The sequence below is a fragment of the Mesoplodon bidens genome (genome assembly GCF_964165515.1).
Source record: "Mesoplodon bidens genome assembly, chromosome: 14".
Taxonomy (NCBI): Eukaryota; Metazoa; Chordata; class Mammalia; order Artiodactyla; family Ziphiidae; genus Mesoplodon; species Mesoplodon bidens.
This window is the reverse complement of record NC_138170.1, coordinates 59644599-59658172: the sequence shown is the minus strand read 5'-3', so window position 1 is coordinate 59658172 and position 13574 is coordinate 59644599. Positions and strand designations below refer to the sequence as shown.

General features: G+C 41.5%; 2 protein-coding genes across 4 annotated transcripts in view; one reads left to right on the top strand and one right to left on the bottom strand.

Moving 5' to 3' along the window:
• The window catches only part of HEATR5B (HEAT repeat containing 5B), a 92372-nt gene extending 90745 nt beyond the window's left edge, over positions 1-1627 (bottom strand). The window contains exons 1-2 of one of the 2 annotated variants that reach the window (XM_081253750.1): positions 1432-1627; positions 392-539 (exon numbers count right to left, since the gene is read on the bottom strand). In XM_081253750.1, coding sequence (XP_081109876.1) covers positions 392-517 — 126 coding nt within the window. In that variant the 5' untranslated portion in view covers positions 518-539; positions 1432-1627. The remainder of the gene's footprint in view (positions 1-391; positions 540-1431) is intronic. The other variant, XM_081253751.1, reaches the window with a different exon arrangement.
• Positions 1561-12149, top strand: GPATCH11 (G-patch domain containing 11). Of its 2 annotated transcripts, XM_081253756.1 has the most exons (9): positions 1561-1735; positions 5401-5472; positions 6397-6623; positions 7366-7407; positions 8181-8301; positions 8423-8513; positions 10158-10274; positions 11193-11274; positions 11984-12149. In XM_081253756.1, the coding sequence occupies exons 2-9, from the start codon at positions 5414-5416 to the stop codon at positions 12037-12039; spliced, it is 795 nt and encodes a 264-aa protein (XP_081109882.1). In that variant the 5' UTR covers positions 1561-1735; positions 5401-5413; the 3' UTR covers positions 12040-12149. The 2 variants fall into 2 exon arrangements, with proteins under 2 accessions (XP_081109882.1, XP_081109883.1); XM_081253757.1 differs by lacking the exon at positions 1561-1735 and having other exon boundaries at positions 5419-5472.
• Positions 12150-13574: the final 1425 nt, after the last annotated feature.

Genomic DNA, 13574 nt, shown 5'->3' with positions numbered 1-13574 from the left:
GCACCTAGAGCCTGTGCTCTGCAACAAGAAAAGCCACCACAATGAGAAGCCCGCGCAAGACCCAATGCAACCAAAAATAAAAATTAAAAATAAATAAATTTATTTTAAAAAGTGACAGCAAACATATAATCATGTTTTTCTCCACTCACATTCAGATGTCCAGGTAGAAACATGAAGTCTCTATCCAGGCAATAAGCTGGATTTAAACGAGGTTTGGGCTTTGCCACAGGATAGAAAAGGACAGACAAATCCTAACTACAGTACAGTGTAATATTGTCAAGTTCCACAAATGACCCACAACCTCCAAAACATAATGTGTTTGCTTACAAATCAGGTACACATAATAGTCTTTATATATGTTAACCCAGCTAGAAAAAAAGTAATACCATACCTTGTTGGCAGCAACCACGACTTTATCAAGAAATCGCAACCATTCAAAGATAAAAACTGGTCTCTTCGCTTCAGTGATTTGAGCCAAAGCTTCTTCATTCAGCAATAAACTGTGGGCTAACTCCATTACTGAAGTTTTAATTTCACACCTTAAATAAACAATTTTAAAATACTTGTAAGAACTTGTTAATATTAAAAGTCAAACTTAACAAATGTAATCACTAAGAAATGAAAAACAAGGCTTTACTTCTCATTTCATTTGGAGGAAACTTACATAACTTCCTTGAGGCAAAACCTGAGAACCTAATTTTAAAGGATAAGGGTGCAAACAAAAACAAAGGAAAGTCATGCTTGGTGAGGAAAAATGAATAATGGGTTCAAAGGAAAATTAAAATAAATATTGCAAATAAGGCATTATTCCAGAAGGAAAATGTCTAGCAAAATACGTCATTAACCCATTCCATAAACGGGAAAACCGAAGCACCGAAATCAAACACCAGCCGAGCCTGACAACCCATCCTCCTTTTTCCTCTTCCACTGCTCGGTGCACAGCACCCTTCCGCTTACCCTGCTGCACCTGCCCCAGGAGGAGGTCAAAACGTCCCAGCACACAGATCCCACACTGGAAGGCTCCGAGAGCCTTCCTACGGGGGTGAGGTGGCGGCGGGAGGCCAGGTCCCCGCGGCCGAAGCTTCAGCGACAATGCCGGGCGGTCCAGGAACGCAGCTGGCAGAGGCCGCGCGCGCTGCAGGTCCGGGTAAACCCGGCTATTTGGAGGAAGGCAGCGCAGCGCCGGGCCCGAGGCCGACTCAGGCCTCGACCGGGTCACCCGGGCTGTCAACCCCAGGAGGCGTCGACTCGGAACCAAGTCCGGCGCCTGAAAAGGGCAAATGTTCATTACGAACTCGAATTCCGTCCCCAGACCTCTGACAACCTAGTGGGGGCCTTGGGGTGTGTGTGTGTGTGTGCGTGTGTGTGTGTGTTTGTGTGTGCGTGTGTGTGTCGACGTGCACGCTACGGCGGCGGACGGGTCGGCCTCACCTCCTAGTCCGGCACAGGCAGACGAGCTGAGCTCCGCTGCTAGAAGCAGCAGCCAAAGGACTCGGATGCCCCGCCTCCCGCACTTCTGCCAGCCGGAAGCGCGAGGAGAGCGCGTGCGCGGAAGGCTGATCCTGCGCAAGCGCACTTAACCACGTCCGCCTGGCCCCGCCTGCCTCCTGTTTCCAATTGACACTGGCCGCGGAAACTCAGGTGGGAGCGAAGGCCTAGAGGTCCTGCGCAGGTTGGTGAGCTTCTGCGCAGCGCTAGCTTCCGCGAGCTGGCCTGGGGAGAGTAGAGCTGCCAGGTAAGGAGATGTGGGCGCCTGGTGGAATGATGAAGGGCGGTGATCTGTGCACTGGCTGTGACTACCCATCACACCATCACCAATGTTCCCACCCGTGAGTGGTCGCGCCTGTGGCACGCTTGCACCTGGGAGGGGCGCGACAGGGAAGGGATCAGCGGCCCCTGAGAGGAGTGTTTGGGTCTGACACGCTTCTTGTCACCTTTCTACTGTACATCCAACTACTTAGTCCGTCTCTCCACTTGGATGTGTAATGGGACTCTCAGTACATGTGAGGCAGCACTCTTATTGCCACCTCCCTGCCCACTATCTGCCAAAAAACAAAACAAAAACAAAACCTGATGCTACAGTCTAACCGCTCTCAAAAACTGGTAACTCCATTCCTCCAGGTATTCAGACCAAAAGCCTTGAAGTAATCCTTGACATCCATCTTTCCCACACCACCGCCAATCCAGCAGCAAATCCCGTTACCTCTATCTTCAGAATATACCCAGAATCTGATCATTTCTCACCACTTACACTGCTGTCACTGTGATCCAAGCCACCGTCATTCTGCTAGGATTATCGCCTTGTGAAGTTTATCCTTAACCTTATGGGAACAGATGATGCTAAAGTATAGAGTACCCAAAAAAGGGGGTTTAAAAAACCTGTAACCCCTCTGCATAGCACTTTAGAGCTAAGTAGTTCCCTTAAAAATAATCGAATCCTATTTGCAGTAGAAAGAGCTCTGAGACGTAGATTTTTTATGGTGTTGAGCAAGTCATTTAGCCATACTGAGTCTTAATTAAAGCAGGACTAACTGTCCGTTCCTTACAGAGTTGTTAATGGTAATTAAATGGGACAAAAATGTTTGATACACTCGGTAGGTGCTAGATCATTATGTATAAAAATACTATTATTAAAAATGAAGAATCTGAGGTTTAGAGACAGTGGGTGAATTACCACAAGTGCTGGATATAATCTTACATACTTTTAACTTATTGTATTATAATAAAAGGAAAATTAGGCAAAACTAAGCTGTAATGTTTAAGGATGCATGTGTGGATGATGAAACCATAAGGAAAAGGAAGTGACTGGAAGGGGTGCGATAGGGTAGGGGACAGGGAGGGCTTCTGGGGGGCTGACAGGGTTCTATCTGCTGATATGGGTGATGATTTCTATTATCTTTTGCTGTAGAACAAATTATTCTAAAGTTTAGCAGCTTGAAATAACTATAATCATTTATTATCTCACAGTTTCTGTGGGTCAGGAGTTTGTTAGTGGTTTAACTTAACTTGGAATTTAAGAAGTTGTAATGGGGACTTCCCCTGTTGGTCCAGTGGTTATGACTCCGTGCTTCCAGTGCAGGGGGCGTGGGTTTGATCCCTGCTTGGGGAGCTAAGCTCCCACATGCCACACCACATGGCCAAAAAATAATAAATAAATAATCAAAAAATTAAAATTAAAAAAAGAAGTTGTAAGGAAGATGCCAGCCCACAGTGAGCATCTGAAGGCTTGACTGGGGCTGGAGGATCCATTTCCAAGGTGACTCACTCATGTCACTCCCAGGTTTGTGCTGGTTGTCAACAGGAGGCCTCTGTTCTTCCTGTGTGGACTTCTCCATAGATCTGCTTAAATATCCTTACTATATAACAGCTAATTTCCTTCAGAGGGGAGTGATCTAACTAACTTCAGAGTTAGAGTGATCTAAGAGCTGTAGTGTCTTTTATGACCAAGAAGTCACACTCCACCATTTCTACAATATTCTGTTGGTTACATAAGTCAACCCGTTCACTGTGGAAGGATGTTGAAAACCAAGAGGTAAAAATCACTGGGGGCCATCTTGGAGGCTACCACATGGTTACAAGAGTGTCTGCCTCATAAAAATGCGCTAAGCTACACGTTTATTTTATGCAGTTTTCTGTATTGATAGATTTACAAGAAGATTTTAAAAAAATAAGACATGGCGACACAGGAAGAAAGTATTCCGTTACTACAAAATAAGAAATATAATTAAAGACCCTTCTTATCCCCATCATAGCTAAACACTGAGGATTTATGATGTTTGGGACACAGTGGTAGGCAGTGGGTATACAGGGGACTTATCTTTATGGTTTACAGCCTAGTTGGGAAGATATACATTAAAAATATAAAAACCAGTACAGTAATACTGTTTTCATCCAATGTAATTGTCCAGACTCTTGGTTACAGTTGACAGAACCCCTGTTCAAACAAGGTTAAAGAGGAAACTTATCAGCCTATGTAGCTGGGAAGAATGGTAGGTCATAGCATTAAAGAAAGAGCTGTAGGAATCAGGGCCTTGGGAACTAGGGTTGGAGACTCATTGCCTTTAGGCCTGTCTCTATCTGGCTTCATTCTGCAGAACAGGGTCTCTTTGAATGGCCAAGAAGATGGCCATCCACAGCCCAGCTTCACATACTTCCAGTTTAGAAACCCCAACAAAGAGAGCTTCTTTTCCCTGCGATCCATATATTCGTATCATTAGGGAAAGAGATGCTTACTTGCCCTGTTTAGGTCATCCCCTCGCCTTTGCTAGGACGTAAGATACTATAACTGGCCATCTTGTGCCCAAGAGAGCATATGGTACTAAGATTGCCACCCTTCACTAGAACCACAAGGAGGGCAGAGGGCCGGGTTTCCAAAGGGAAGGATGGTGAGCAGGCCAAAACAGCATATGTGCACTGCAACAGGTGACTCCGCTTTTGTATCCAGCAACTGGACCAGCAGCATTGACAGCACCTGGGCGCCTGTTAGAAATGCAGGACCTCAAGCTCCAGCTCAGAATCAGACTCTGCATTTTAAGAAGATCCCAGGGCAATGCATATACACAGTAAAGTTTGAAGTGTACTTTATAATTACATGATCTTAACTACTTTGGATAGAAACTGTCCTCAAAAGTGTTTCCACATAAGTGAAGTGTTAACTTTATCAAGTTACAAATGAACAGCGTGAACATAAAGTGCTGTGGAGAGAGGCCTGAAGTGGTCAGGACGGGCTTTTGTGAAGGAGGGTAGCCTAGGCCTAGGAAGAGGGAACTGTCTGATGTGTTCAGAGGGCAATGAGAGAGACCGTGTGGCGTGACTAATGAGTCCTAGAGGAGAGTCAGAGGTCAGATTAGGAAGGATCTCTCCGACTACCATGTGAAAATGATGGTTCCTCCCCTACCCACAGGGTAACGTTTACGGAAGGGTTTGAAACTGGCAAGTAACATGGCCTGACTTATGTTTTTAAAAAACCACTCTGGAGAGGTTCTAGAGGATGGGTTGGAGGAGGAGAGGCCAAAGGCAATGAGACCAATTAGGAAGCAGTTGTAATAGTTCAGGTGAGAAAAAAATGCCTGAACGAAAGCAGTGGTCACGACTATAGGAAAAAATGCCTATGGGGGATAATACGGAGGAAGAGTTGACAGGTTTATCAGAGGTCAGGAAGGGGGAGATGGTGGTGACGTTAATTTGGAAATACAGGGATGAAGGAGGTCTTGGGAGGGGGAAGAGAATGAGTTGTTTGGATCGTTGAGTTTGAGAGCTCCACCCAGAAGGGTGTCAGAAGGACACTTGAATATGGAGTAGTCTCTAGAGAAAGGTCACGGCTGGGGATGCGTACAGGTTGATTTCCATTTTGGTAAACTGAAAATTAGTAATCGTTACTTTATCCTATTTGATTTGTAGATGGTTTTGCCATATGAAGCGGAACATGGCAGAAGAAGAGGACTATATGTCTGATTCCTTCATTAATGTCCAGTAAGTAAATGTGCACACCCCGTGAAATGATATGTGTAAGACATTAGTGGAGGTTTTTCAGCAATGCCATTGATTTTATATATTTTTATTTTTTATAAATCTATTTATTTTATTTATTTATTTTTGGCTGCGTTGGGTCCTCGCTGCTGCGCAGCCCCCTTCCAGCTACAGTAAGGAGGGGCCACTACTCGCCGCAGTTTGTGGGCCTCTCATTGCCGTGGCCTCTCCCATTTCGGAGCACGGGCTCCAGGTGAGCGGGGTTCAGTAGTTGTGGCATGCAAGCTCCAGAGCGTAGGCCCAGCAGCTGTGGTGCACAGGCCCAGTTGTTCCGTGGCATGTGGGATCCAACCGGACCAGGGCTCAAACCCATGTCCCCTGCATTGGCAGGCAGACTCCCAACCGCTGCACCACCAGGGAAGCCCTAAGCAATGCCACTGATTTTAAAGGTGAGGTTGGAAGTTAGTCTTATTGCTTCATGGAAATACTCCCTACATGTCTATAGTACAAAGATACTAGAAATCTCTTCTTCCTTTTTAATGCTATGTGTTTTTTTCCTGCCCTTGATTCTTTTTATTCCCCTCTTCCAAGGATATTTACTGTTTTACTTCATTTCATCTCATCGCCTCTTAATACCTGCTGTCCAGCTTTGCTTTTTATTATAGCCAACCTCTTAGAAAAATTAGTCTGAACCTACTAATTTCTTCAACTCTGTACTTTTAGTTTCTTACAATATGGTACCAGCCTTCATCATTTTAACTAACACAGCCATTCTCAAAGGACGTTGGTTATGTTCTAACAGTGGTGACAACAAAGATGCTCCTAGAGGTAGCACTGAAATATTAAGTAGTGTCAAGTGAGTAACTGGCAAAGCTATGAGAAACTTTCATGTACTGGTCCAAAATAACCTTTTCCCTCATTCTTCAGAGAAGATGTCAGACCAGGCTTGCCAATGCTGAGGCAAATCCGAGAAGCCCGTCGAAAAGAAGAAAAGCAACAGGAAGCTAATTTGAAAAGTAAGCAGAAGAGTTTAAAAGAAGAAGAACAAGAGAGACGTGACATTGGATTGAAGAATGCACTAGGCTGTGAAAACAAAGGGTTTGCTTTGCTCCAGAAGATGGGATATAAAAGTGGTCAGGCGCTCGGCAAAAGTGGTGAGTCACAGCCAGAAATAAACAGCTGTAATTTATTGATGAGTATCAGTGATGACTCTTTAATCTCTGTCCCTCTACACAGAAATTGAAACAACTTAAGCTTCCTAGGCTCTTATGTTGCTGGCAAGCTTATGGAGAACTTCGATCCTCCCACATCCACTTTAGACATGTGCCATCAAGAGCTGTTTATCTGCCCAGCTCAGCCTCAAAGGCGCTAACAAGTGGGATGGACGAGGCTTACAATGGAGGCAGCAGCTAAGAATGGTGACAAGAGAAGGGTTAAGAAGTACAGTGGCCCAGAGGACAGTGAAACAACATCGGAGATGATGGCAGGACTCTGCCCTGCTTGCTCTGTACCTGTGGCAGCTGCCTGAGTGACCACTCAGCTGGAGAAGCCCAGTTCTCACCTCTCTTTTAGGAATGAGATTGCTTATTAAGAGATAGAGGCCATATACGTATAGTAGCTTCTGTAAGCTGTTTTTCTGCTCTCCTCTCCTTTATTGTCATTGCTTTGACCTTCACCTCGCAAGGCTTTGCTCTCTCTTGTGGCTCCCACCCTCCTGGATATATATCAGTGTTTTCACTTCTTAAAATCCTTCTGATGTTCAGTTTCAGTTCTGTGTATCATTGAAACTGAAGGGGATAAGTATAGAACATTATAAAGTTGCATACTGCACCTACCTGTAGTTTGAGGAAGAATTTCTAAAGTAGTTTGTGTTTTGTTCTCTTTTTTTCTTTTTAGGAGACGGTATTGTTGAACCAATTCCTCTCAATGTCAAAACAGGTATGTAATTATTTTTGAGGCTATTTACCAGTAATAACAACTTACACTTAAATTTAGCACATATATTTGCTTAATAAATACCTTTTTATGGTGGTACTATTACAGTTCTTATCATAAGACACCCTCAGTAAAATGTTTCTTAGTTAAACTTCTAGACCTTTTAAACTAAAAATAAAAGTTTTAGTCAGTATAAAATAAAATTTTAATCATAAAAATACAGGGGAAAAAGTGTTGTAATCATTAAAAACACAAAGCTGTTTTTGTCCACTGAGTGTCCTAAAAGTATCCTGAGGTAGATGTATCCATTAAATGTTTTTCTTAATACTTTGGACAAATTAAAGAGAAAAAAATATATACTTTATTTGTTCATCATATTTATATGTAAGTATGACAGTTGATACTGTTTTCCCAATTTGAAAAAATGTGTATAGTATTACCATCTTATTAGATCAGATCAATGATCTTTGTAAAAATCAAATTATGTGTTTGGGTTAAAAAAAAATCTCTAGTGTTTTCTCCCATCCTTATCAAATGATTTTGAGTGATTGTACTCAAATTAGTATTGCATTTAATCTGTAAGTATTTAGGGAATTCCCTGGCAGTCCAACGGTTAGGACTTGGCACTTTCACTGCCTAGGGCTCGGGTTCAATCTCTGGTTGGGGAACTAGGATCCCACAAGCTACAAGGTGTGGCCAGAAAAAGAAATTTTAAGCTGTCATGTTTTGAAATATAAAGCCAGTACATTTCTCATCAGTGTGTCCTGTTTGAGCAGGAAAAAGTGGCATTGGTCATGAGGCATTACTAAAACGGAAAGCAGAGGAAAAATTGGAAAGCTACAGGAGAAAGATTCACATGAAAAAAGAAGTTGAAGAAAGAGCTTCAGAACAGTTTCGGTATTTTAGCTGTTTATAGTTTCACCTTTTCTTTATTGTGGTATGTTTTCTGGTACTTGGACATATAAAATGGATAAAGGGAGCACAGACCTCTAGTGTACTATTTTTTTCTTTGAATCAGAATGCGACTTAAAAATAAGCAAGATGAAATGAAGCTAGAAGGAGATCTTAGAAGAAGCCAGAGAGCCTGTCAACAATTGGATACTCAGAAGGTAAGCCTTTTTACCTGCTTTCAGTTTGGTAAAGTGTTTTGGCACCCAGTGTGATTTGCTGTGTATTTTTATTGTTAAAAAGAGAGAGAGAAAGAGAGAACTCCAAGCCTGGTGTACCTACCCACTAAAGCTTTCATTTAAGATGCACTATTGATCTATGATAACTGATACTCATAATAATGACTTGTTTACTGCAGGAACCTGAGTAGTCTGAATTATCCTCTAAGGGTAAAATACCATTTTTACACTTAACTGTTCTCCCCTTATTTGAATATTGATTACTCAGGACTATTATGTGTGGAAATTCTGCTCACCAGGATATTTGGTTAACCAGAATAGCCTATTTTCAGTCCATATCCAATACCGTATGTGTCTCTAACTAGTAAAATCATGGTAGACTACTATGTATTTCAGATTTGAATGGTTCTTAAAATTCAGTTTTTGATTTGATTTCATTTCTTTTTTATTTTGATGGTTCAATTGCCATCAAAATAAAATAACTTCATTTAAAGTCTCAAAAATGGGGGGCTTCCCTGGTGGCACAGTGGTTAAGAATCCACCTGCCAATGCAGGGGACATGGGTTCGAGCCCTGGTCTGGGAAGACCCACATGCCGCAGAGCAACTAAGCCTGTGCGCCGCAACTACTGAGCCTGCACTCTGCAGCCTGCAAGCCACAACTACTGAGCCCACATGCCACAACTACTGAAGCCCGTGTGCCTAGAGTCCGTGCTCCTCAACAAGAGAAGCCACTGCAATGAGAAGCCCGCGCACCACAATGAAGAGTAGCCCCGCTCGCTGCAACTAGAGAAAGCCCGCCCGCAGCAACGAAGACCCAACACAGCCAAAAATAAATTTATTTATTTATTTATTTATTTATCTTAAAAATAAATAAATAAAATAAAGTCTCAAAAATGGGGACTTCCCTGGTGGTGCAATGATTAAGAATCTGCCTGCCATTGCAGGGGACATGGGTTCAATTCCTGGTCCGGGAAGATTCCACATGCTGCGGAGCAACTAAGCCCATGCGCCACAATTACTAAGCCTGTGCTCTAGAGCCCGCAAGCCACAACTACTGAAGCCCACGTGCCTAGAGCCCGTGCTCCTCAACAAGAGAAGCCACCGCAGTGAGAAGCCCTCGCACCGCAATGAAGAGAGCCCCCGCTCACAACTAGAGAAAGCCCACTCGCAGCAACGAAGACCCAATGCAGCCAAAAAAATAAATTTAATAAATTTAAAAAAAAAGAATAAAAAAGTTTCCTTCAATTAAAAAAAAAGTCTCAAAAATGTTTGTAAAATTTTCTTCATATGTAAATAGATTGCTGGAAGTGATCTCTCTTTTCTCTATTTCCATAGCACATTGTTTTGAATATGTGTCATGATACTTAAGATTTCCTCGCTGATATGTATCATTTTATACCCATTAAGCTACTTATACCCATAGCTTCTTTTGCCTACTAGATTGTCAGCAACTGGGAGGCAGTATTCTAACTGGGTTTTGCATCCCCATAGTTCATAGTGCTTTACTCTTAAAGCAGCACTCAGTGAATATTTAATTGAGAGAATTGAATTCATGTTGACAGGAACATACTTGTGATAGAATTATGTTTAGCTATGTTTAATTGGCAATAATTCTACATTTTCAGAATATTCAGTTTCCCAGGGAGGCATGGTACTGGTTGAGGCTTGAAGAGGAAACTGAAGAAGAGGAAGAGGAAGAAAAAGAACAAGATGAAGATGAATATGAGAGTGAAGACCTAAGTGTATGTGTTGGCACCAGTTCTGTAAGCCGGCTGTCTCAGCCTTGGCACGATTAACATTTTGAACTGGGCAGTTGTTTGTTGTCCGGGGGGGGGGGCGTGCTTGCTGTGCATTGTGAGATATCTGGGAGCATCTGTGGCCTCCACCCACCAGATGTCCATTGCACTTCCCCCTTGTGAGAACGGAAAATGTCTTCAGACATTACTACATTTTCCCCGGAGGGGAAAAAATCACCCCTTGAGAACCACTGCGTTACAGGTTTATTTCATGAACCCCAAAGCAAAACTTAATATAATTTTCCCCTTTAGCTTCAGTCTACCCTCTCACCTCAGTTTTAGTTTGGATGATGGATTAGCTGCAAATGTAACTTATGTTAATTTCTACCTTGTTTCCTGCTGAACTCCTGGAAGTGATTCTGAGCACCTCCCTCCCCCACCCACAAACAAAACAAAGCAAAAAAACACAATTCAAAGGAAGTAGAGATTATTCAAGAAAAGAATACACATTTCTATGGTTACTTTGTATAAAAGAATATGTAGGAGATGTTCACAATTTGAAAACCATGTGTTCCACTTAACTGGGAGACCATCGATGAGAACTTTAGTGGTAGATAGACAGTTTCACCCAGATTTGTTGAAAGTAGAAGGGGTCTTTAAAGGATGCTGATTCTAATAGAGCCAGCCAAGGTCTATTGTTGAAATGTTAACAAGGGGTCTCTGTTGTGTCTGACAGATGTGAAAATAGGGTAACTAGTAAACTGGGACATGTTCTAATATATTCTGCCCTTGACACCTCTCCTAACTGGTTGAGCATGTAGTAGAAGATTTAGGGCCTTAGGGTAATTCAGCATGATCTAAGAGACCCGAAAACCAAGGTTCTGTTCAATGTGAACTATTAATGTGCTTGTATCCTATATCTAGGTACTGGAAAAATTACAAATATTGACTAGTTATTTAAGAGAAGAACATCTGTATTGTATTTGGTGTGGAACAGCCTATGAAGGTAAGAAGATACTTCATACTTTTTAAAAATATTGAATACAAACACTCTTTGATTTTAGCTTTGATTTTTTATGAAAGTCACATTTCCCATAGACAATGGAAATTTTTTTATTCCATCCAAATGGCCATGTTGGATGAATGCTTTAAAGAAATAGTGGACAGAGAAATAATTGAGGGTTGATTAAAGGTGCTTTTAACTTTTCAGAAACTGAATGTGCAGAAGGGAATTTTTCAGTCTTCTATTTCAAAAGAAATAGTGTTTTTAATCACTTGAGGATGTTGAATTTTTTTCATGCTTTATTTTTCATGACTCTTCAGCTACCTGAAAAATATAGTAAATTTTTAGAACTAATTTTTTTGTATTTAGGTAGAATACTATCCCTGAACCATAAAAATCAGAATGTTGAAATCCACTCCATTGTTTTTTCATTGTAAGGAAAGAAATGGTTTAAAATGTGTCAGATGTCTTAACAGATACAAGTGCTTTCTCTTCTAACACACTTGCCCAAGTCAGCTTTGCTAACTTGAATTTAAGGACTTTGTACATGAGAGGTGAAGAATTTTGGGTTATTGTTGTATCTTTTCCTGGTTTGTTTAGCAGAGTAAGAAGCAAACACAGCTACAAAATACATGTCATGCTGAAATAATTTTCTAGACTAGTATACTAAGCAATTTGTATTAATTGTTCCTTTTCCTCACATAAATTACAGATAAAGAAGACCTGTCTTCAAATTGCCCGGGACCAACTTCTGCAGATCATGACTAAGATTATTCTCAATAAAGTAGAAGCTTGGCAAATGTTATTGTTTCCTAAAGATAGACAGTTGAGCAGTTAGAATTTCCAAATTTTTGATACCAGTAAAGAAAGAGGGCCTTTATATGTTTCATTGTTTTTGTACATTAGAAGTACTTTGTACTTTAGAATATAATTGTTCACTGGCTTCAAAAACATAACGGAAAGCCATTTCAGAGCACAAGTATTATAGACATGGGCAGTTATAATTTATGACTCTTTTGTGACGTTTATGGGATTTAAGGACACCAACTCTCTTATTCCCTTCTTCACTTTGGAGCAAATTGAGAAATAAGACATGGGAGTTAGAGATCAAAATATCAGCTTTATTATCAATGAAATAAAGAGCTAGTTGACTTGTTCTCCAGTCATGCTCCCTGCGAGATCTCCCTGGTTAGAGAACTGCCGACCTAGCCTCGGAGGGACAGAGCCCACCTTTGCATTAGGAGACCATTAGCTTTCAAGGTGAGAGAACCAACCCCTCAGGGGTGGGGCCATACATGCTCAGTTCCTTTTCCCAAAATCATTCATCAGATGAGACACCTCTCTGTTGAGACGGAATGAATACAGGTTCACAGAGCTTGTTCCCACACTTCTCTCTTCCACGGAGCAAGAAGTTCCCTTCATGCAAGCATGAGAAGGAGGGGAAAAGTATTCCCCTCAATACGAGTCATGTCAGGCAAGGTTCCATCAATAGTACTTAATTCTAATCAGTTTTAGAAACAAAGTAGTTATGATATTCCGTAAAATCGTGAGTTTTCATAGCAATGTGTATATCCATTATAAGTGAACAATTGCCCATTTTGGCTAAAGAAACAATAATTAGGAGTAACCTTAAATATCAGGTGATCCAACTTCTTAATCCCTTTGACAACATTCCTAGCAGGTGGTAATCCAACCTCTGCCTTTATTCCTCCAGCCACAGAGAGCTCACTGCCTTAAAATGGACCATTGCATTGCTGGGTAGCTCTAAGTCATTTTTAAAGTTATTTTTCTGTCTTAAGCTGGATTCTGCTTCCCTATAATTTAACCAGATATAGCTAAAGACATACCATGTGGCACACCTCTAGAGAGCTCCATCTAAGTTTGGGCATCAAAATCATGAACTTTTTTAAAGTTCACAAGCTCAGGTGCCACCCTTAGCGACGTGATTCAGCTAGTCTAGGATAGTTTCTGGATATCTATTTATTTTAAAGTTCTAAGAATGTGTCTGATTTTCACCTGTGGATGAGAACTAGTGCTCTAGGTTAAACTAGAGCATGACTGTTCTTTGGATCAAGTTGTGACCTCATCTGTACAGTTTTACAGCTCACCTTTCAGTAGCATTGAGCAAGACATCAGTCTCTTCTTTTTATTATAAACAGCATACCTGACAACATAGCAGAAGCTAACCTACACTTGCCCAAATTAAGATAATCAATAGTACGAGTCGTATTAGCCTCCGACCTAATGTGACCTAGTTCACTTGTTCTCAAGTCTAACTTGGGGAGCTTTAAAAAAAAAAATGA

Coding starts and splice junctions, on each gene's coding strand:
- GPATCH11 (XM_081253756.1), top strand. CDS start 5,414: ATGAAGCGGAACATGGCAGAAGAAGAGGACTATATGTCTGATTCCTTC. Junction 7,408..8,180: donor TCCTCTCAATGTCAAAACAG/GTATGTAATTAT, acceptor CTGTTTGAGCAG/GAAAAAGTGGCATTGGTCAT. Junction 10,275..11,192: donor ATGAGAGTGAAGACCTAAGT/GTATGTGTTGGC, acceptor TCCTATATCTAG/GTACTGGAAAAATTACAAAT.